This window comes from Ursus americanus, chromosome 36 (genome assembly GCF_024610735.1).
Source record: "Ursus americanus isolate L20-20 chromosome 36, mUrsAme1.1.p, whole genome shotgun sequence".
Taxonomy (NCBI): domain Eukaryota; kingdom Metazoa; phylum Chordata; class Mammalia; order Carnivora; family Ursidae; genus Ursus; species Ursus americanus.
In genome coordinates, this window is record NC_142162.1 from 13,973,889 (window position 1) to 13,997,961 (window position 24,073).

Consider the following 24,073-nt stretch of genomic DNA (forward strand, 5'->3'; position numbering starts at 1 on the left):
TTCTAAGTCTCTTTCCTCTGGGTAAATGGTGATGATAAGAACATTCCTTCCCCGATTGAGGATGAATTCAACTAATGCACCTGAGTGTGCTCGGCGAGTGTCTGACACGGGTCAACACTTGGTGAGAGTGAGCAGCTATTCTTAATGCGGTCCCCGGCCCAACAAGCTAGGACCAGGCTGCTAAGATCCCACGGTTGGCTGGCGGGGAAGCCAGCATTCAAATAAGGGTCTTTCTGACCTCACTGCCTGCGCTTTCCATGCTAGGGAAGTGTGCTCACAGTTACACAAAGCAGGAGTGGGAGAGCCAGGGAGAGCACAGACTGGAGGAAGGAAAATGGACAGCGGGAATGGGAAGTTAAGAAAACGGAAAGGGCAAAGGAACAGGCAGGGAGAGCCGCGAGGGGTAGGAAAAGGAAGTGGAGAGGCGAGGGGAAGAGTGGGAAAAGCAAGGTGGAGGAGAGCGGAAGGCAGGAGCTCCTCCCCAGGCCCCGCCCTCCCCGGCTGAGCGTCTAGTCCCCAGACTCTTCCCTCTACAGATCCTCCCGCTGCTTGCCTTTCCGGGTCCCAGCCCCCGCCCGGTCACAGCACTGCCCCAGCACTGCCCCAGGACAAAGGCCAAGTCCTGAGCTTGCGTTAGAGCTAAGTTAGAGCACGACTCCCTCCCACCTGTCTTTCTAGACACACCTTCAGCTGTTCTCTGCTCTCTATCCTTTCCCTCTATTTTTAACTATAAGAAAATAGACTTTTTCCCCCTACCACCAGATTACAAGCACTCTTTCATAAAGTGGCCTATTTTTTAAAAAATTCTGACACTCAGCAGAACTTATCAATGCTGTATTTTGATAGTAAACTGAAAAACTAACTTAATTTTTATATGATTCGTATTTCATTTTTCAGTTAAAATTGTCATTATCAAAATCATGTATCATTTTACATTAAGTGTCATCTTACTTATTTTTTAAAAGATTTATTTATGTGTTTTGGAGAGTGGGGAGGGGCAGAGGGAGAGGGAGAGAGTATCCAATCACACTTCCCACTGAGTGTGGAGCCCAAAGTGGGGGTCTGATCTCACCATCCGGAGATAATGACCTGAGCCAAAATCAAGAGTGGGATGCTTAACCACCTGAGCCACCCAGGTGCCCCCAGTGTCATCTTACTTATAAAAATATAATAAGGATCCTCATAATCTAAATAATATAATAATTATTTTGGTTTAGATAATAGCATTTCCCTTTACTCATTTGTGAACTCCCAAACTCTATTGCTATATTGCATATTTTGGGCATTGTGATTTTTACTTTTTCTTAATTCTTTCAACTCTTCTCTCCTTGCTTTATCTACCTGTCCCTTCCCCTAACTTCCCCAAATTTTTTAAACTCACAAACTGGGGATTGATATTATAACAGCAAAACCCAGCGCAGCGAGACCAGTATACAACCCAGATCTGGCTAATAATATTGTAGGCCCAGTGGTGCTAGAGCTCAGATTTGTGTGTGTGTGTGTGTGTGTGTGTGTGTGTGTGTATTAAAGATTTTATTTATTTATTTATTTGAGAGATGGAGAGAGAGGGAGAGGGAGAGAGAGAGAACCAGCAGAGGGAGAGGCAGAGGAAGAGGGAGAAGCAGACTCCCCGCTGAGCAGGGGGCCAGACACGGGGCTCGTTCCCAGGACCCCAGGATCATGACCTGAGCTGAAGGCAGACGCTTACCCACTGAGCCACCCAGGTGCCCCTAGAGCCCAGATTTATAAACATGCAGAAACTGATGACCATAGGCAGGTCAGTCAGAATTGACAATGGGAAGATCTGGAAATGATCTTTGAGAAGTTATTTAACCCAGTGACTTATTTATTTTTAATCGTTATTTCTTTGCGACATAGATCCCATTGTTCTGGCAAAGAATCATGATACCAAGCAAGCAAGCTCACAAACAAATTCCCACCACATTTCATGAAGAGGGCACCAGTTCTGAACAGACCTCAGTGTGTGTTTGTTGTGAACTCATGCCATGTGACATTTCCTGTCCTGGAGAGTGCATAGTGCTTGGTAATGGGTTTGTTACTGAAAAGCAATCTCAGCCAATGAGTGGCGGATAGACTCCTTTTTCAGCAAGTTGATGTGGCTGGGCTTCGGTAGCTCAGGGAGGAAAATTCCAGAGGGATGAAATGACCCTCAAAAAAGGGGATTCCCAAAGTGTCCATTCATTTACAAATATTGTGTTGAGTGGCTCTTTGGGGTGTAGTCTCCATACTAAGAACTATATTTAACTAAAACATTCTCTAATACCTTCATTGCTGCAGTTTCTGATACTGGAATACAAGTCATGCTCCCATTAACAGACATGTACAGAGTCTTCTAGGTCAGCTCTATGTCTGTTACGATTTGAAATGTGCCCTGAAGGAGCATGTAGTTTAGTAGGGGAGACGGACCATTAAGCAGCTAAAAATAATAGAGTGTGATAAGTAGTATAAAAACATATCGAATAGAGTGCTGAAGAAATACAAACGAGGGAGCCATTTTATTGACTTGAAGGGCAGGTGAGGCCTTAAAGGATGAATAGGAGTTTTCTAGGCAGGCAGGGAGATGGTGTTTCCCATAGAGCTCACAGACGCAGGTGTGAAGGCAGAAGAGTTCATGACATATTCAAGGACAATTGTGGGTGGAGTGGCAGTGGGGAGGGCTGGCATTGGCTGGAGGGGCACCGTATGGGGCTGGAAGAATGGGCTGGGCCAGAGTGTGCTGAGAGCGTAGAAAGTAGAGGTGATGTTGGAGTGTTGAGGAAAGAAGGTGTGGAACAATCTCTCTGTTTGCTACTTTGGGAAATTCTCCTCATTTTCATTAGTTCCTGTCTGACCTAGCTGCTACCCAGGAGAAAGTAAGACCTCTCCTTTTTTCCTCCCTGGGTGTTTTTGTTCATAGCCATTTATCCCATTGTCTCATGGTTGGCTTGGATATCTATCTTTCTCTGTAGGCTGTGAAGTCCCTGAGGGGTCGGGATTTTGTCACATATATTTAGGTTAGTCAGCTGCATCACAGATGCCAGATAAATGTTTCTTCGATTGGGCTACTCCATAGATTAATATCTCAACTAAGGTATATTACAACTTTAAAATGGTGAAGATTCTATGATTCTAAATCTTAACATTTTCCACACTGGCCTAATTTCATGTAGTCTAAATGACAGAGATGATTATCTTAAGAACTGAAGAACTCCTTTGGCATCATAACTTGTTTGGCATGAATCACTTTTTTTCTTAAATGTAATTTGTTTAAATTCAAAGTTCTTTGTCTAGGAAAATGAAATGTTCACATTTTGAAACTCTAAAAATAACACACTGGAAGAGTTGATGCCAAAACAATGGTTTCAATCAGAAATGCTTTCTGAATCCAGCATCTGACTGAGAACTAATTACTGAATCAGATCACAGTTACTAGGCACTCATTGTTTTAAGGCAATTAACAGCAGTATTGAGAAACCTAAGTAATGAAATATTTTAAAAACCTTCCAGTTTTGCTCAAATTTCTAATGTGTTGGGATGGCCAAATGTTCCTTAAAGGCGAGATATAATATGAGTGGCAATATCTTATAATAAAATTTTAATGGATATCAATCTCATTCTCTTCGTGAGAGAATAGATAGGCTCCCCCAAATCAGATCCAATTGATCATGTTTCATTTGATTTAAGATTAATTTAGAAATAAGTGATCTTAATTTGCTGTGAAATTTGTTAAATTTGCTGAGATGAGATTTACTAAGGTAGTTTCCTACCTTACATGATTGAATAAAGCCTGTTAAAGAAACTATCTTGTTTCTGTAAAAGTGGTTTCTCAAGCTTGAAATGCAGTTGTGGGGGGAGGAAACTTCAAGAAAATCCACTTAACGGTCCTCATTGATCTGTCTAGCAAGACTTAGTAGTATTACTTTTGATTTTGCTTGATTCTTTTCTTCTTATTTGGAAACATTTGCTGTTTATTTCATGTATAGGATATAAGACATTTAATACTATAACTGATCGGCGTGTCAGCATAATTTACGATCCACTTAGTAACTTAATAATAAGCTTTAGACATCATTTAAATTCCAGATATAAACTGTTAAATAATTTAATGCTTATTTTTTCAGCAGATGTAAATTATTAAAAAGAAAATGGCCCAACGGAGCACTGCATTTCCTTCTCTCGTCACCGAGGAAAGGTATAATATATGGAAAATATGCATCTAAGGTATACTTTTCCTTTCCACCAATCCCATGAGGGCTGCTAGTGGGTGTGATGGTTATTATAAATGACACCTTGTGGCTGTTATGTTACCCAGGGATGATTTTGTTCAAGGGCAAGAGAAGTACAGTCGTGTCCCTCTCCAGCATCCAATCTGTAGGATCTGCTCAGGGATAGTGAGAAGTGGAGACTTCATAACGGCCCTACAGTACAGTTGTACTTCTGGTCATTAGGAAACTGCAACTCTGGAGGCCACTAACCCTTTTAAATCAGAAGTTGCAAATTGGGGGTCCCTAGACCAGAATTGGCTCATGGAAGCACATTGTTTGGCCTGCATTATCTTAAATACTTTTTAAATGACTTGTTAACATTTAAAAATCAGGTGATTTCACGTACAAGTCTGAATTTCCCACTATTCTTGAAATATGAGATAATCTGGAAAAATAAACCTGCATTCCCAGATGGTCGCTCGTGGATGGAGCAAAACTGTGGCTGCATGTAGTGGAGGAATGCCCTTTCCAGGTCTCCAAAGTCCCCTCCCTGTCATATCATATGTGATGGGCATCGTTCATTTATGTCACCTGCTTGACCCTTGTAGGCATTCGAGTTTGTCGTTATGTTAAAGAACTGCTGTAGAGGAGGGCATGTCAGGAGACTTTGTGAATAAGCTTGGTCTTTATAGATTTTTTTTTTAAAGATTTATTTATTTTAGAGAGAGAGAAAGCATGCACATGTGTGAGCAGTGGGGGGCGAGGGGGGTTGGGGGGTGAAAAGAGAGAGAGAGAGAGAGAAAGAGAGAAAGAAGCAGACTCCCCACTGAGTGGGTGACCCAACTCGGGGCTCTTTCTCACAACCCTGAGATCATGACCTGAGGCAAAATCAAGAGTTGAGACGCTTAACCAGCTGAGCCACCCAGGCGTCCCAGTAAGCGTGGTCTCGATAAGCTTAGATTGGAATTGGGCACACCTCAGCAGGCCCAGTTCCACCAGCCTCTTGCTTTTGGAGGTCATGGAGCCTGCTACCAGCACAGTTAAGGCTCTGGGTATGATTGTTTCAAGATGCCCAGCTCGCCAAGAAACTCTCTGCGGCAGAAACCCTGCCTCAAACCGCATTCAGCTTGTAGGGAGAGATAATTTGCATTTCCTTCTCTGGGGAAGTCTTGAATCTGGCTTTGACAATGACTTTGTCCCAATCAACAACCCTTGCCATGTGGCTTCCTTCCACAGGCGAGTTAGAACCATGCCCCGACACAGCCAGTCCCTGACCATGGCACCCTACTCATCTGTAAGTCTCGTGGAGCAACTGGAAGATAGAATCCTCTGTCACGAGAAAACAACGGCTGCCCTTGTGGAGCACGCCTTCCGGATTAAAGACGACATCGTCAGCAGTTTGCAGAAGATGCAGAACAAAGGGGGCGGTGACCGCTTGGCCAGGCTCTTCTTGGAGGAGCACATCAGGAACATAACTGCTATCGTGAAGCAACTGAATCGGGATATCGAGGTGAGTAAGGTGTGTGAAAGTCAGGGCGGCTGCCTGCTTTCCCGCACCCCGGCTCCTCCCGGCGAGGGGTCAGCGAGTCTAGTCCCTGCCTCCCAGGCAGTAATGAATTCAGACCAAAGCTTTCTGTCTGTGTGTTCTAGTGATCACCAAGGAAACAGCTTGAGCAAATATCCTAATTAAATTTATTTCAGTATTTGATAGCAGTTACTGTCAGTGTTATTTATGTTTAATCTAAATTTACCTTGCTGACTATTAAATCACTTTGTTTTGTTTGGCTCTCAATGGAGAGAGAGAAGAACTAGTCAGATAGTTTCTCCATGAAACCCTTCATATTGTTGAAGATAGCTATTAAGCCAATTACTAGGTCAGCCTTTGCTGCTTCAGATTAAATGTTTCTAGGCCATAATGATTATGTATAATACGGTTTATTACTAGAACAATTTAGGGATTTGAATTGCTTCTCAGACTTTCCTTTTATTGCTTTATTTTTTTCTCTGAAATGAGCCCAATAAAAGGCTAATATTGTCAAAATTTTTAAGATTTGTAAATTTCCTGCTATTTATTGAACAATCACAGTGACCACACGGTTTCGTTCAGGAGCTTAAGATCATTTAGGGCCTGGGTTTTCATAACTGAACACTGGTAATATCCTTCACCTGTAATTTTTAAATATGTAAGTAAGAGGTATGTGGCTAGATTAAGGAAAACCTTTGTTTCAAGTTGTGGAGATTGTATCTGCGTTATGCTTCCTGAAATTTTCAGTGTCAGATTGTGTTTATTTTTTAATGGCTCTATTGAGGAATGATTTATAAGGCATAAAAATCTACCCAGTGTAAGTATACAATTCAGTATTTTTAGAAAGTTTATAGAAAACTTATAGAATTAGAGAATTTTGCAACCATCAGTTGCAGTCACAGAACATTTCCATCACCCTGGAAATTTGTATAGATCTGTGTGCAGCCAGTCCCCACTTCTACCCAAGGCCCAAGCAACCACTAATCTACTTTCTGTCTCTAAATGTGTCTTTTCTGGACATTCCATATAAACGGAGTCCTACAATATGAAATCTTTTGCGACTTTTTTCACCTAGCATAGTCTTTCTGAGGTTCAGCCGTGTTCTAGCATGTATCAGTGCAGGCAGACCTCAGAGATATCACAGGTTCGGTTCCAAATCACCACAATAAAGCGAAGATTGCAATAGAGCAAGTCAAATGAATGTTTTGGTTTCCCGGTGCATATGAAAGTTATGTTTACGCTACACTGTAATCTATTAGGTGTACAGTAGCATTATGTCAAGAAAATGTACACACCTTCATTTAAAAACACTTTCTTGGGGGCGCCTGGGTGGTTCAGTCGGTTAAGTGTCTGCCTTCAGCTCAGGTCATGATCTCGGGGTCCTGGAATTGAGCCCTGTATTGGACTCCCTGCTCAGCGGGGAGTCTGCTCATCCCTCTCCCTCTACTCTTCCCCTCCACTCATGCTCTCTCTCTCTCTCTGAAATGAATGAATGAATGAATGAATGAATGAATAAATAAATAAATAAATAAATAAATAAATAAAATCTTTAAAAAAACCCAACAACCCCAAAACCACTTTATTGCTGTTGGGTTCTATGCTGGGCAAGGAGTCTACTTAAAAAAAATTAAAAATTAAAATAAATAAATAAATAAATAAAAATACTTCTTTGCTAAAAAATGGTAACCATCATCAGAGCTTCCAGTGAGTCGTGATCGTTTTGCTGCTGGAGGGAGGGTCTTGCCTCGGTGTGGATGGCCACTGACTGATTGGGGTGGTGGTGGCCGAAGTTGGGGTGGCTGTGACAAGTTCTTAACATAAGACAATAATAAAGTTTGCTGCATTAATTGGTTCTTGTTTCATGAACAGTTTCTCCATACATATGATGGTGTTGATACTATTTTACCTACAGTAGAACTTCTTTCAAAAGTTTTATCAACTAGGTTTATGTAATATTCTAAATTTTTTATTGTCATTTCAACAGTCTTCACAGCATCTTCACCAGGATTAGACTGCATTTCAAGAAACCACCTTCTTTGCTCTTCCATAAGAAGCAGCTCTTCATGCTTTATCATGAGCTTGCAGCAATTCAGTTCCATCTGCAGGCTCCACTTCTAACCCCAGTTATCTTGCTATTTCCACCACATCTCCAGTAACTTCCCCCCTGAAGTCCTGAACCCCATGAGGGTTACCATCAACTTCTTCCAAACTCCTGCTAATGTTGATATTTTGACCTCCTCCCACGAATCACACATGCTCTTAACAGCACGTAGAATGGTGAATCCTTTCCAGAGGGATTTCCAGAAGGGATCACTATCCATGGTAGTTCTAGCCTTATGAAATGTATTTCTTAAATAATAAGACTTGAAAGTTGAATGTACTCCTTGATCCGTGGACTGTGGCATGGACAGTGTGTGAGCAGGCATGAAAACAACATTCATCTCAGGTGTATCTCCATCAGAGCTCTTGAGTGACCAGGGTCACTGTCAGTGAGCAGTAATATATTGAAAGGAATCTTTCTTTCTGAGCAGCAGGTCTCTACAGTGGGTTCAAAATACTCAATAAACCATGTTGTAAATGGATGTGCTGTTATCCAGCCCTTGTTCCACTGACAGAGAGCACAGGCAGGGTAGGCTTATCACAATTCTTAAGGGCCCTAGGATTTTCGTAATGGTAAATGAGCATTGGCCTCAACTGCGAATGACCAGCTGTATTAGCCCCTAACAAGACAGTCAGCCTGTCCTTTGAAGCCTTGAAACCAGGCACTGGCTTCTACTCACCAGCTATGAAAGTCCGAGATGGCATTTTCTTCCAATATAAGGGTGTTTCATTTACACTGTAAATCTGTTGTTCAGTGTAGTCACCTTCATTAATTATCTTACTAGATCCTTCTGGATAACTTGCTGCAGCCTCTACATCAGCACTGTTGCTTCACCTTGCATTTTTATATTTTGGAGACAGCTTCCTTCCTTAAACTTCATGAACCAGTCTCTGCTAGCTTCAGACTTTTCTTCGCATTTTTATATTTTGGAGAGAGCTTCCTTCCTTAAACCTCATGAACCAGTCTCTGCTAGCTTCAGACTTTTCTTCTGCGGCCTCCTCACCTCTCAGTCTTCATAGAATTAAAGAGTTAGGGCCTTGCTCCAGATTAGGCTTTGGCTTACGGGAGTGCTGTGGCTGATTTGATCTTCTGTCCAGACCACTAAAACTTTCTCTGTACCAGCAACAAGTGTGTTGGGCTTTCTTATCATTTGTGTGTTCCCTGGAGTAGCACTTGTAATTTCCTTCAAAAGCTTTTCCTTTGTGTTCGCAACTTGGTTAACTGACACCAGAGACCTAGCTTTTAGCCCATCTTGGTTTTCAACATGCCTTCCTTACTGAGCTTAATCATTTCTAGATTTTGATTTAAAGTGAGAGACGTGTGGGGCACCTGGGTGGCTCAGTTGGTTAAGTGTCTGACTCTTGATTTTGGCTCAGGTCGTGATCTCAGGGTTGTGGGATCCAGCCCCGCATTGGGCTCCACACTCAGCATGGAGCCTGCTTAGGATTCTCTCTCTCCCTCTCCCAATGCCCCTGCCCCTACTTGTGCGCACGCTCTCTCTCTCAATTAAATAAATTTAAAAGAAAATAAAAAATAAAGTAAGAGATGTGCGACTCTTCCTTTCACTTGAAACCTTAGAGGCCATTGCAGGGTTATTCACTGGCCTATTTCAACATGGTTGTGTCTCAGGGAACAGGGAAGCCCGAGGAGAGGGAGAGAGATGGGGGAATGGCTGGTTGGTGGAACGGTCAGAACACACACACATTTACCGATTAAGTTCACCGTCTTACATGCAGTGTGTGGTGTGCCAAAACAATTATGGTAGTAACATCAAAGGTCACTTTGATGGTGATCACAGATCAGCATAACAAAGGTAATAATCATGAGAAAGTTTGAAATATTGTGAGAATTACCAAAATGTGGCACAGAAACATGAGAAATCCTGTTAGAAAATGGCAGTGATAGACCTGCTGAATACAGGGTGCCACAAATCTTCAGTTTGTAAAAAAAAAATGCAGTGTCTGGGAAGCACAGTAAAACAAGGTATGCCTTTAGCTTATTTCTTTTTGTTTCTGAGTAATATCCTATTGTATGGATATATACCACATCTTCCTTATCTATTCATTAATTGATAGACACTTGGATTATCTCCAGGTTTTAGCTATTGTGAGTAAAGCTGCTATGAATGAACACTTCTGTACAAGCCTGTGCGGACGTGTTTTCATTTCTCTTGGGTAAATTACTAGGAGTGGAATTCCTGAGTCTTAAAGTAAACTTATGTTTAACTTTTTTTTTTTTTTAAGATTTTATTTATTTATTTGACAGAGAGAGAGTGAGACAGCACAAGCAGGGGGAGCGGCAGAGGGAGAGGGAGAAGCAGGTTCCCTGCTAGGCAGTGAGTCCGATTCGGGGCTTGATCCCAGGACTCTGGGATCATGACCTGAGCCGAAGGCAGACGCTTAACCAACTGAGCCACTCAGGCGCCCTGCTTATGTTTAAAACATAGCCAAATAATTTTCCAAAGTGGCTATACACATCTTACAATCCCATCAGCAACATTGGAGATTTCTTGTTTCTCCACATCCTTATCAACACTTGGTATTATCTCTCTTGGATTATAGTCATTACAGGGGATGTGTAGTGGTATTTCACTGTAGTTTAATTTGCATGTCCCTGATGACTAATGATGCTGAGCACCTTTTCATGTACTTATTGGTCATTTGCATGTCTGCTTTGGTGAAATGTTTACTCAAGTCTTCCCATTTTTTAAAAATTAATTTTTAAATTGTGGTAAGATATTTACCATTTTAGCTATTAAGTATACAATTCAGTGACATTAAGTACGTTCACCGTGTTGTATGCAACCATCACCACAACCCACTTCCAAAACTTTTTAATCATCCCAGACGGAAACATTGTTCCTGTTAAACAGCAACCCCCATTCCACACCCCTCTCAGCCCCTGATAACCTCTATTCTACTTTCTGTCTCTGTGAATTTGCCTATCCTAGGTATGCCGTACAAGTGAAATCATATAGTATTTGTTCTTTCGTGTCTGGGTTATTTCACTTAGCTTAATATTGTAGCAGGTATCAGAACCTATTTTTAAATTGGTTATTTGTCTTATTACTGAGTTGTAGAAGTTCTTAAGATAGTCTAGATACAAATCCCTTATCATATATGTGATTTGCAAATATTTTCTTCCATTCTGTGGCTTGTATTTTCATTTTCCTAGTGGTGTCTTTTGAAGTACAACATTTAAAAAAATTTTTTTTGTTTTTTTATTTTTATTTATTTTTAATAATTTTTTATTATGTTAGTCACCATACAGTACATCTCTAGTTTTTGATGCAGTGTTCCATGATTCATTGTTTGCGTATAACACCCAGGGCTCCATGCAATACGTACCTTCCTTAATACCCATCACTGGACTATCGCAATCCCCCATCCCCCTCCCCTCTGAAGCCCTCAGTTTAATGAAGTCCAGCTTACCAGTTTTTTCTTTTATGGTTTGTACTTTTAGTGTTGTATCTGAAGAATTGTTTGCTTAACCCATGGTCAAAGATTTTCTCCTGTGTGTTCTTCTGAAGTTTTAGTTTTAGTTCTTTAGGTCTGTGATCTCTTTTGATCTAAGTTATTTTTCCCCCATATGGATGCCCAAGGAAAAATTTCCCATTTGTCCCTATACTGAAAATCAATTGACCACAAAATATAAGGGTTCTTTCTGGATTCTGTTGCTCTGTATGACTTTCCTACGCCAATACCCCATTGCCTCAATTAATCTCTAGCTTTACAGTACATTTTGAAATCAGGTACCGGAGGTCCTTCAACTTTGTTTTCCTTTTCAAAATTGTTTTGGCTTTGTAGCTTATTTGCATTTTCATATCAATTTTAGGATCAGCTTGTGGTTTTCTGTAGAAAAGCCTACTGAAAACTTTTTTTGTAATTATATAATTATTTTAATTATTGCATCATCATGAAAAAAATTTAAGTGTGGAAGAGTTCTGTGATAGACATTGATGAAAGTAAATCTCTTTCTTAGTTGCAAGCCTACTGGGGTTTTGATAGAAATTGCTTTGAATGTATAGGCCAATTTGGGGACAATTGCTATTTTCACCATATTGAGTCATTAGTCATTGCAGAGAACCAACTCTCGGTTTTATTCATTTTTTTCTCTTGCTTTTCTGTTTTCTATTTCATTGATTTCAATTCCATATGATTTCCTTTCTTTCTGCTTACTTTTATTTAGTTTGCTTTTCTTTTTCTAGTTTCTTAAGGTGGATGCTTAGGTAATTGGTTTGAGATCTTTAGTCTTTTCTGATAATGGTGTTTAAAGCTATACAGTGTCCTCTAAGCACTGCTTTAGCTGCTTCCCATGAATTTTTGGTATGTTGTGTTTTTGTTTTTATTCAGTTGAAAATATTTTAAATTTCCACTTGTGATTTTATTTTTGGCTTCTGTGTTATTTACAAGTCTGTTGTTTAATTTCCAGAGGTTTGGGATTTCCCAAAACTTATTTCTATTGTGGAGCTCTAGTATAATTCCATGTGGGCAGAGAACATACTTTTAATATTTTTGATCTCTTTAAATTTATTGAGAGTCTTGTTCTGTCAATTATTCAAGTCTCCAGCTCTTACTGTTGAATTATCTTTTTCTCCTTTCAGTTCTGTTAGTTTTTGCTTCAAGTGTTTTGGGGTTCTGTTGTTCAGAGCATGTACATTCGTAATGATATATAGATCTTTTTATCATTATAAGAGGTCTCTCTTTCGGGGCACCTGGGTGGCTCAGTTAAGCATCTGCCTTTGGCTCAGGTCATGATCCCAGGGTCCTGGGATCAAGCCCCGCATTGGGCTCCCTGCTCAGCGGGAAGTCTGCTTCTCTATCTCTCTGCCTCTCCCCCTGCTTGTTTTCTCTCTCTCTCAAATAAATACACAAATCTTAAAAAAAAGTAAAATGTCTTTCTTTATAGTAAAATTTCTTATCTTAAATTCGATTTTGTCTGATATTACTATAGCTATCCCAACTCTTTGATGGCTACTGTGTGCATAGTTAATTTTTTTTTTCTGTGATAATTCTCACCTAGCTTATACCTAAGTGAGGTCCTAGCGTACCACATGGTTACCAGCTTTCACTGTTCACTGAGATTCTCATACCTTTACCAAGGACAAGGTTTCACTTGAAATTGTACCCTAATTAAAATACATTTGTCTTCAGGGTTCTAAAATATCTGTACTGCTTAAGATGTTTAAAGAAAAGGATTATGTGTTTGTTATTCAGGGGATGTAGTGGGTCTTTGTTGTTTTTGTGACTGACAGTATCCACTCCAATTTCTTATCTTTTCTTTCTTTTTTTTCTTTTTTTCTTTTTTCTTTTTTCTTTTTTCTTTTTTCTTTCTTTCTTTCTTCCTTCCTTTCTTTCTTCTTCTTCTTCTTCTTCTTCTTCTTCTTCTTCTTCTTCTTCTTCCTTAGAGAGGGGGAGAGGGGAGGGGAGAGGAAGGGGAAGAGGGAGAGAAAGGATCTTTTTTTTTTTTTTTAAGATTTTATTTATTTATTTGACAGAGAGAGAGACAGCCAGCGAGAGAGGGAACACAAGCAGGGGGAGTGGGAGAGGAAGAAGCAGGCTGCCCAGCGGAGCAGGGAGCCCGATGCGGGGTTCAATCCCAGGACTCTGGGATCATGACCTGAGCCGAAGGCAGACGCTTAATGACTGAGCCACCCAGGCACCCCTAAGAGAGAGAGAATCTTAAGCAGGCTCCAGGCCCAGCTCAGAGCCTGACATGGTGCTCCATCATGACCATGAGACCATGACCTCAGCTGATGTCAAGAGTCAGGCGCTTAGGGGCGCCTGGGTGGTTCAGTGGTTAGGCATCTGCCTTTGGCTCAGGGCATGATCCCAGGGTGCTGGGATTGAGCCCCACACTGGGCTCTTCTGCTGGGAGCCTGCTTCCTCCTCTGCCACTCCCCCTGCCTGTGTTCCCTCTCTCGCTAACTGTCTTTCTCTCTGTCAATTAAAATAAATAAAATCTTTAAAAAAAAAAAAAGTCAGGTGCTTAACTGACTGAGCCACCCAGGCGCCCCTCCAATTTCTTTTGATTATAGAAACTTGATTTCCTTTTGGTGTTTACCTGTCTTCCATTGGTTTCAGACTGGATGGCTGTTCATCAGGTGCCTTATCACCTTTTTGGCTAGAGAGGATTGGAACCCATAAATTAGGCCAGAGCATTGAGACTCTTACTCCCTGGAACTTGAAACCTGAGCAGAGTGATCCAAGGAATGGAAATGGCTGGAGCATCTTCCCTGCAGCAGCTGTGCTTGCAGGACACTGGCCAGTGTTCCTGCCGCCTGGACTCTAGGGCACACCTTTTATGTCCCTTTTCAGTCTGGATCCCTGGCTGTCCTGTTGGTCGTGTGCCTCTCTCCCCTAATCTTCCCAATACATTCCATCTTTTCCCCTAAGTTAGCTCAGATTCAGGTTTCCATTGCCTGCCACCAAAGAACTCAAATGACATCAGAAGGGCATAGGAAGTTTAAAAGATCGCTGTAGAGAATATACGTGTTTTTGGAAGGTGGTGTTGGTATTTAGAATGATCTTTCCAGTTGTTTGTGTGTGTGCGTGCGCTAAAGCAGTTTTATCCCAGACGCTGAATAACTTGCCAACCCCAAGTTGGAGAACACCAACTTAAAGATTTCAATTTTGGAAAGGAGTAGAGATCTAGTAGGGGGCTGATATCTCTGCTGTAACCAAATCTAGAGAGGGAGATAGATAAAATCAAAGCAGCTGGGGATAAATCATGATTCTCACATTCCCATCCCCTTAACCAATGGCAAAGAAGTTGTTTGTTTGTTTGTTTGTTTGTTTGTTTGTTTGTTTCTTTCTTTCTTTCTTTCTTTCTTTCTTTCTTTCTTTTTTTAAAGATTTTATTTATTTATGTGACAGAGAGACAGCCAGCGAGAGAGGGAACACAAGCAGGGGGAGTGGGAGAGGAAGAAGCAGGCTCCCAGTGGAGGAGCCCGATGTGGGGCTCGATCCCAGAACGCCGGGATCACGCACTGAGCCGAAGGCAGACGCTTAGCGACTGAGCCACCCAGGCACCCCCAAAGAAGTGTTTCATAAACAAACACCCCTATGTTTCATGTCAGAAAATACTGTGACCTCTCCATTCTTTCCATGCCCAGCAGTGCCCCTGGAGGCACTCAGCTAGCTTCCCTTTGCTCATGTGGGTGGTAGGTGGACTGGAGACTGGAGCCAACCTATTCTGGCAGTGCTGTTCTCAGGTAAAAGCATAGAATGTCACTGTGCCCTTCGAAAATCCTGGACTTGGGGCACCTGGCTAGCTCATTCAGTGAAGCGTGTGATTCTTGATCTTGGGGTCATGAGTTCAAGCCCCATTTTGGGCATAGAGCTTATTTAAAAAAATAAATAAAATTTAAAAATTAAAAAAAAAACCCAAAATTTAAAAAACAACAACAAGAAAACCCTGGCCTTAGTTTTTGCTGTCATCGTAAAAGGTGATAGTGCTTTGGCTGCAACTGTGAGGCCAGGGAATAATTTCCTCTTTGGTAGCTGCTCTGTACTAATCCAGTGATCAGAACCATTTTAAAACATATAATTCCCAAGCTCAGTGGAGCCCTCAATGCTATTTGATAGTTTTTTCATTATAGGAAGACCTCCCTGCCAGCTCCTCCTTTGCCTTGAATTCCCTTTCCCTAAAGGTGTCCTGGGCACCCAGCTCTGCCACTGTTACCACAGCATTTACTGAATAGGACTGGCATTGTTTCTTTACCAGTCTGTTTCTCCAATAGATTGCGAACTCCTCAAAAAGAAAGAAACCTTGTCTGAGTCATCTGTGCATTGTCCAGCACGGCGTTTGGAGCAAAATGCCATGAATGCTTATTAAGTGAATAAATGCCCAATTCATAGTGAAGCGAGTTGCAGATTTGCTGGTAGCAGAAAGAGAAGAAGAGACCCTGAGGTCCTCTGTACTGACTGCAGCCTTCTCAGATGAGGCATCCAAGGCCCAGGGGAGTGAAGGGACTTGTCTGAGATCTCAAGGCCAGGAAGTGGCAGTGCTGAGACTAAACCCAGATTGTTAAAATCCAAAAATATGCTCCTTTTCCTCTTGGAAGCTCTTCTAGAACTCTGATCTTAGGTAGCCAACTCTCAAACGTGACAGGGAGTGCTTTTCAACCATTCTTTGCTTTCTCAGTATCTCTACCCCTTCAGGAAGAATTTCTTCATGAAAGCAGGTAATTCTAGCTTTCGTTCTCACTGCGTTCTCTCCCGCCCCATCATTCCTTTGATTCGAGTTCATTAAACTGCTTCATTACAGTTACCAGCAGACATCCCTACGAATTCAGTCATCAGTCCTGTAGGCTTTTGCTAATTATTTTTCTTAAGGTGTGTTTTTAAAATGTGATTTTTGAGTGATTTACAATGTAGTGAGTTTTAAATTTCAATTCTGCTGTTTTTCCATCTCAAAACACGTCGTATGTAGTGATTATTCTTGCCTGAACCAGACAGCACTCTTTTCCATTTACATATATTTTTGGATTTGCGGTTTTGCAAATGAAAAGATGATTTCCGTTGTAGAGAGGAAAAACTGAGTAAAATCTGATTCTGATAAAAATGTACTTTGCATGTATGAGCATTTACTTTTTATAACTGGTAATAACTATATATCATTGTGAAGTAACAGAAGGAAGATTGGAAATTTAATAGACTCCAATATGAAACACTAATTATACGGTTTTACATATATTATGAGTCTAAGCATGTTTACCCAAACATAACTAAAATTAGGAGGCTTGATGAGATATCAGAATGGCCACATGGTAGCCAAAATTTGTTAAAGTAAAACCATGGTGTAGATTAAAATTTAAAAAGTACTAAAAGGAAGTCTTTATAAGTAGTGTAAAATCGGGATGGTGGGCATTATGCAAAGACAATATTTGCATATTTAAAGAAAAGAGGTGTGAAGATATTCAAACTGTATTTAAATGATGCGAGAGAGATATTTTTGTCTGTAGATTCTTTTCCTTTTTTTTTTTTTTTTTAGTAAGCTCTATGCCCAATGTAGACTTGAACTCACAACCCCAAGATCAAGAGTCGCATGCTTTACCGACTGAGCTGGCCGGGTGCCCCTTGTCTTTAAATTCTTTTTTTTTTTTTTTTAAGATTTTATCTATTCGACAGAGATAGAGAGAGCCAGCGAGAGAGGAAACACAAGCAGGGGGAGTGGGAGAGGAAGAAGCAGGCTCCCAGCAGAGAAGCCTGATATGGGGCTCGATCCCAGAACACCGGGATCACGCCCTGAGCTGAAGGCAGATGGTAACGACTGAACCACCCAGGCACCCCTTTTTTTAAGATTTTAAAATTTATTTTACAGAGAGGGAGAGAAGGAATGTGGGGAGAAGGGGCAGAGGGAGAGGGAGAATCTCAGGCAGACTTCCCGCTGAGCATTATGCCCTATGTGGGGCTTGATCCCAGGACCCTGAGATCATGACCAGAGCCAAAATCAAGAGTCAGACACTTAACGGACTGAGCCACCTAAGTGCCCCCTTGTCTTCAGCTTCTGAATGAATTTCTTCAGTGAATTGCCTGGTTTTAAAATTATTCTTATTACTGGTTTACATTTGTTTTTCAGTTCAATAAATAAAATCTTATTGGGTATTTGTTTTGTCAAATTCTGTCTCCAAAGATGATTTTGCATCACAAAGCTAAAGCTGTAGTCATCTCAAGATGTAAAGTTCACTCCAGGCTCCTAACAGAACTATTCAAATTGAGACATACTATATCTTGTTAATACTCTACTTGGCAAGTTTGCCTTCGTAAGTCTTTATGATTCTCTGTCACGTGGCTCTGACCACAGTACACAGGAAGAAAAGTAAAATGTATTGTCAAACCTTCCAAACAGTGTGATTATTGCCCATATTTTGTCGGCAGATTCCAACGTCAAAACAGATAACTCTTGTGTGCTAGTACACAGTAGGTGCTTGATAAATGTTGAATGAAAGAACTTATTGTTTTAATGCATCCCCACCCATTGTCTCCATTGGCAGTTTGCCTTATGATGTGGACTATGTTATCAATTATTTATTCCTCGGAAACATTCCACAAATAATCGTCATCATTATAAATTTAGAAGAGGTAATGTGGTCCACTATGAATTATACATGTCTAGATTATCTGGACTGTCCTTAATTTAAGCTTTTATCAATCTCTGGAAGCTGACTCCTGATAAGCAGTCCATGGCCCTTTTGTTGGTGATAAGCTTCCCCTTCCATGACACTTGGTTGGCTTTGGAAATGGTTGAGACCCCCATGTCTGCTAAGGGTTTTCACTGTGTCTTTAGACTTTGAGGACCCAGGCAGTGGGGTCTGCTACATTGCTGGTTGGAATCTGCAGACCTACTCCTGGTTTCCATGTGCTCAGGCTTCATAATGTCTGTCTGGCTTGGGGTGGCTTTGACCTAGTTAGGTTGTGGGAAACTGTGTCACGCCCTCACTTATTGACTCAATTATACATAATTTCCTAGTTTAATAGTCTGCAAATGAGCTATCGGAGAGTTTTCTGAACTCAAGTGATAGTGCAGAGTTGGACCTTATTAGCATGTCACAGCAGAGGTGTGGACAGTCATGTTGACGTATAGCTGGGGCACAGATGGGAAGTGGGTTCAATGTGCATCTAGCACAGTCAGCAAAGAGAGTCTCGGCTGCCAGACTTCATATATTTTACCTAAACAAGGAATTTCAGCCTGCAGCTGTGATCTTGTCCCACTGGAACAGGTTTATCAGCAGAGGGACTTTGGTGTTATCATCTGTATTAGTCAGGGTTCTCCAGAGAAACAGAACCAATAGGTTATTTATTTATTTATTTATTATAAGGTATTGACTCGCATGATTATGGAGACTGAGAAGTCCTATCATCTCCCATCTGCAGGCTGGAGACCCAGGAAAGCCAGCGGTCTAGTCTGAGGCCTGGAGCCAGAGAGCTGATAGTGTAGACTTTAGTCCAAGTCTGAAGATCTGAGCACCAGAAGTGCTGAGGGCAGGAGAAGACGGATGTCCCAGCTCAGGCAGAATGAGAATGCCACCTTGTTCCTCCTTTCTTTTCTACCATGGCTCTCAAAGAATTGGGTGGTGCCTACCCACTTTGGAAAGGACATCTATCAGTTCAAATGCTGATCATTTCTGGAAACGCCCTCACAGACACACCCAGCAATAATGCTTAACCACTTATCTGGGCATCCCTTGGCTCCGTTAAGCTGACACATAATTAACCATCCCATTATCAAAATTCATTTTGTTTTAAGTCTACCCACTAGATGTGGCTTGTCACATGACTTGACTCTAGAGGGAGAAAACAGTGAATGAATGCAATTGAGCATTTGTTGATAGAGATTTTTCAGTGTAGAGTAACAAATTGGTGTTCTGCTGCCTGCCCTTGTCACTAATACATTTAAGCTTGTCCCAGGCCGTCTTCGAGGGCCTGATCACCTCTGGACACTGGCTAAATACAATCTCTGAGACTAGAATGTGGGAGACCAAGTCCTAGAACATGGAACTGAGTTCATTGGTCTCTGTTGGGAGCCAGGCATTGTTAGGAGCACTGGGGCTACAGTAGTGACTAGACATGCAAGGCCCTTGCTCTTAGGCTTGCTGCATTCTAGTAGGGTTTACAGCCAGTAAACACTAAGTAACCAAGGTAATTTCAGCCTCAGTCCGGTGGTCTGGTAAGATAGCATTGAGAGTGATTGTGGGGCTTTTTCAGGAAGAGGGTGGGTTAGGTAACATGTGAACTGAGACTTGAGTGACAGAAGGGGCCAGACAAGCCAAGGTGGTGGTGTGGGGGGAGGAGCCACACAGGGCAGGGAACATTCCAGAAAGAGGAAGCTGCAGATTCCAAGATCATAAACAGAAAGAAGCTTGGCCTATTTGGGAGCAGAAAAAGGACCAATGGGATTGGAGTATCATGGAATGAGTGGAGCAGGTGGATGGGGTGTGTGGGAATAGGACCAGATCTTTAGCCTTGGAAGTTATGATGGGAAGTTTGGAGTTTGGAAATGGGAAGCCATTATCTAATTTTAAGCAAAGGAACTTAATTCAGACACTTGGTTCTAAGGATACATTAGTGAATAAAACAGCTAAAAACCCATGCCCTCCTGTTGCTTACAGACTGATTTTTGTTTCAAAAAGATCACTCTGGCTACTACATGGGGAAAGGGTTATAGGGGAGGAACAAAAATGGAGGCAGGGAAATGGGTTGGGGGCTGCCGTGGCGGTACAGGGGCAAGGTGATTAGGATGAGGGGAGTCACGGTGGAGATGGGAAGTGGATGGGTTCTGGATGTGTTTCTGAGGTAGACCTGACAGAACTTTTGGCACGTTGAAGGCAGTGTGACTTCGTTTAGGACTTGGCAAATTTTAGGGACCCCTTGAATGTCCATATGGAAATGCCAGGAAGGCAGTTTGATATGAGGCTGGAACTCTGAGAAGTTTTAAGTCCTGTTGTGAAGATGAAAAAGCCATGTGGGAGATACTATCTTATGAGGCCCTGCCCTGTTGTTGTTGGGCCTTTCCCCAGGTGATACTGGAGTTTCACTTTCCTTTCCATGTCCTCACAAATTTGGGAAAAGTTGGAGAAGGAGAAACAGGCAGAGCTGTTTCTGTCCAGGCCAATCCTAGGCGATACTAACTTGTCTGGGGGGGCGAGGTCCGGGGTGGGGTTGGGGTTGGGCATGGGTCCATATTACCTTTGCGTACACAGCGTGGTATAGCGCTGTGGGATTCATACCCGAGCGCCGTTTCCTACGGTCTTTGGGAAGGGAGATTTTGAAAGGTAGGTCATACCTTAGAAAAAATAAATGAAGATTTGGGTTGTCACTTTTTCCAAGTGTGTCTTTGCTCTGTGAAACAGTGTTGTATGGTTTTAGGCCATGCACTTACCACTCTGTAGTCTGCTGCCACAGCTGAGTTCCCTCCCCGAAGGCAGGCCTGGGGCACAGCGCGTGATGGGCATGCGGAAAATCGTTCCTTGAGTTGAAGGGACAATAATGGAGTGTCTATGATAGAGTGGGATGTAACCTTTTTAAAGTGAACACATCACTTTGATACATTGCTCCAGAATGACAGATTAGGGAAGATTACTAGCTGTACAGGGGGTTTGTTTTTCCAAGGCTTCATCAGAGAATTCTCTGATACCTTCTGTTTTCACATAACTTTTCAGTAACATGAATATTGCATTAAGTTTTGATGTAATTCTTTTCTGTATTATTCAAAGAAAACACTTATAATACAATATCTTATTCATCTGCTTAAGAATTCTGGAAGTTAAATGGGATTTTCTTATTTGTAAGCATTAAAACACACACATTCACACACATTTTTTTCTGGTTATAAAAATAATGTAAGGTCTTTGTGGAAAATACAAAAAAAGGAGGAAGCAAACATAATCCCCCTCTAGAGAGTAGCAAAACGTTAATACTCTAGTATTATTTTATGTGTATCTTATACACAGCGGGAATCATGCTGTATATTTATTTTGTACCCTTTCTTTTTGCTTGATATTAAATTGTACACATTTTCTCTTATTTTTAAAAGCTCTCCACGAACTTCTAACTGGTTGTGTAATAATGTATAGATACCTTGGAAAATACTGGGTATATCTTACTAGGAAGATATCTTTGTGTATACATTTTTGTCAGTTTTGTTATTATGTCCTTTAAGATTAATTTCAAGAGCTAGGGTTACTGGATCAAAGGTTATGAACATTGTGAATATATTTTGATGGCTCACGTCCCAGAAAGATGTATCAGGAAGGGCCAACTATACATCTTTAATTTTGACATACATTTTAGTATTATAAATTAAAAATATTTGCTTTTTTAATAAAAGAAAATGGTATGCTTTTTACATTTTCCATAGTCTTTATTAGAGGAAGTTTAAGTTCACAGCAAAACTGAGCAGAAAGCAGAGTTCCCAGACTCCCTTTCCCCATACTTACAGAGCATCCCCCATTATCAACACACCACAGTGATGCATTATCATGGTATGACTTTCAGTTTCCGTTTCTTTGCTTACTAGAAAGATTGAACCTTTTAAAAACTGTGTTGTTTAATTATTTTTAACACCCCCTTTTGTGGGTTGCTGTTCTTAGTGATTTCTTGACTGAGAGACAACTCAGATGAAATAAGATTGGTTATAGCTTTTGTCATTTCTACAGCGTCTGATTCAGTGTTCCTCTAGGGGTCTGTGGGCCTTGAACTTCTGCCTTTCTGGGCCCGTACTCTAGCTTTGGCTCTCTGGGGGCGGAGCCCAGGGATTTGTGTATTTAACAAGCCACCTGGGGTTTCTTATGAACCTTAAAGACGCTTAAGAAACCCTGGTCTTCAGCCTTATAATAAACAAAGATTTGAAACATTACATATAAAAAGTACGTACTACACTCTATAAGGAATAAGCGTTACTTCCTATGAAAGGGAACACCAGCGCCTTCTCATCAGTGGGAGAGTGTCAGCACCACATTAGTCAGATCTGAAGTTTTCTTACAAGGATGTGTTCAGATGACTAACGTTTTGTCATTCACAGGTATTGTAGCTGGTTTGCATTCTTCTTAATAGAGCTTTCTTCATTCAGAAAAAGCTGGAAACTATAGCAAATAACAGATAGGTCTAGCAGTTCCAAATTCCTTTCAGTGAAATATTTGTTTTACTGTCACTCCCCTCTATACTGGCTCCAACCGGGTTTCCAATAAGGAAAACACAAAGGCTTCACATTGCTTATTTCTGCTTTTTACCAGGGAGTTTGAAAATCCTAAAATAATGTATGTAAGTGCAGTTGTCTGCATACTTAAAAAAGAATAGTTGAGAAAAGGCAGCACAGAAACAAGTTAGGTACATCTGTGTGCAAGTCTGTACGCTGTGCTCTGCGCACCAAAAGTGTGGCTGCCCTCTGTCACCATGCGACGCTCTTACAGTATCATTGACCGTATTCCCAATGCTGTGCCTTTAATTCTCGTGATATACTCATTTCATACCTGGAAACCTGTGCCTCCCACTTGCCTTCACCCATTTTTGCCCATCCCAGCCCCCCCGTGGCAACCATGTTTGTTCTTTATTTATGGGCCGATTTCTGCTTTTTATTTGTTTGTTTGCTCATTTGCTTTGTTTTTCCACTGTGAGGACACAGTGAGAGGGAAGGCAGACAGCCATCTGCAAGCCAGGGGGAACCCCCCCCCAAAACAGACCATGCTGGCACCCTGATCACAGACTTCCCAGCCTTAGAACTTCGAGAAATAGATGTTTGTTGTTCATAAGCCACTCAGTCTGGCATTTTGTTCTTGTAGCCCCAGCTGCCTAAGACAGGATGCTTAGGAGATCTGGGTACAGCATAAAATTTCTCCCTTGAACTTAAATTTTTAAAAGTCAGGGGATGAGCTAGAGGCAAGGATGATTACTTTCGTGAATTGACTTAGTTGCCCACAAGGCAAAGTGGAAGAGATGCTGGAACATCAGAGCCAAATATGAAGAGAGAGAAACCATGAGGGGAAAGATAGAAGACTCGGGGGACAGATCTAGGGCATGTGAACAACTGGAATTCCAGAAGGAGACACACAGATGGAGAAGAAACAATAGCTACATAGAAGAATAACCTGAGACTACAGGTTGAAAATTTCACTGAGTTCCAGGTAGAACTGAAATAAAAAAAAAAAAATCTGATAAAACTGAACTCCAAAATAGAGGAACAAAATCTTGCAAGCTTGTAGGTATAAAGAGCCAAGAAACGTACAGAGGAACAAGCACCAGACCTATCAGTCTCGAAGTTGATTGGGAGGAAAGGCCTTGAAGTCAAGAATTCCATACCCTTTTCAGTTGATCCCCACCCTTCAGGGTGAGGGAAGGAGAGTTATCGACATGGCAGGGATTCAGAGTTTTCATCCAAGCGCCTGATTTGAGGAAAGTGTTAGGGAGTCTACACAGGGACCCTGAGAGAGGGGAAAACGAAAAGGAGAAGCACAAAGGTAGTCAGTGATCCGTAAAACAAGACCTATAGTATTTCATGTAAGTGGCTATTGAAGGATGCCTGGGACTGGGTAACAGAAGCACTGAAAAAAGGAGAAAAAATTATTGAAATAGAAGCGACATTTTACAAGCAAAATTCTAATTATAACCCAACTAGAAGTCCCGAGTTATTTTAGCAAAGCCTAGTTGGGGTGAGGGAAGAAAAGTAAAATCCTTTCCAGTAAGCCATCTGGGTTGGAGGGTGAAGGAGGGAGGGCATGAGGGGCACTGAGTGTCTCTTGCAGAG

At 41.5% G+C, this 24,073-nt stretch overlaps 1 protein-coding gene across 5 annotated transcripts in view; it reads left to right on the forward strand.

Moving 5' to 3' along the window:
- FAM81A (family with sequence similarity 81 member A) overlaps positions 1–24,073 on the forward strand; it is an 81,447-nt gene that overhangs the window by 13,743 nt on the left and 43,631 nt on the right. The window contains exons 2-3 of one of the 5 annotated variants that reach the window (XM_045783300.2): positions 4,122–4,192; positions 5,442–5,724. In XM_045783300.2, the coding sequence (XP_045639256.1) occupies positions 4,146–4,192; positions 5,442–5,724 (330 nt within the window). In that variant the 5' untranslated portion in view covers positions 4,122–4,145. Of the gene's footprint in view, positions 1–4,121; positions 4,222–5,441; positions 5,725–24,073 lie in introns of those variants that run through there. The other 4 variants (XM_045784829.2, XM_045784027.2, XM_045785022.2 and 1 more) reach the window with 4 other exon arrangements.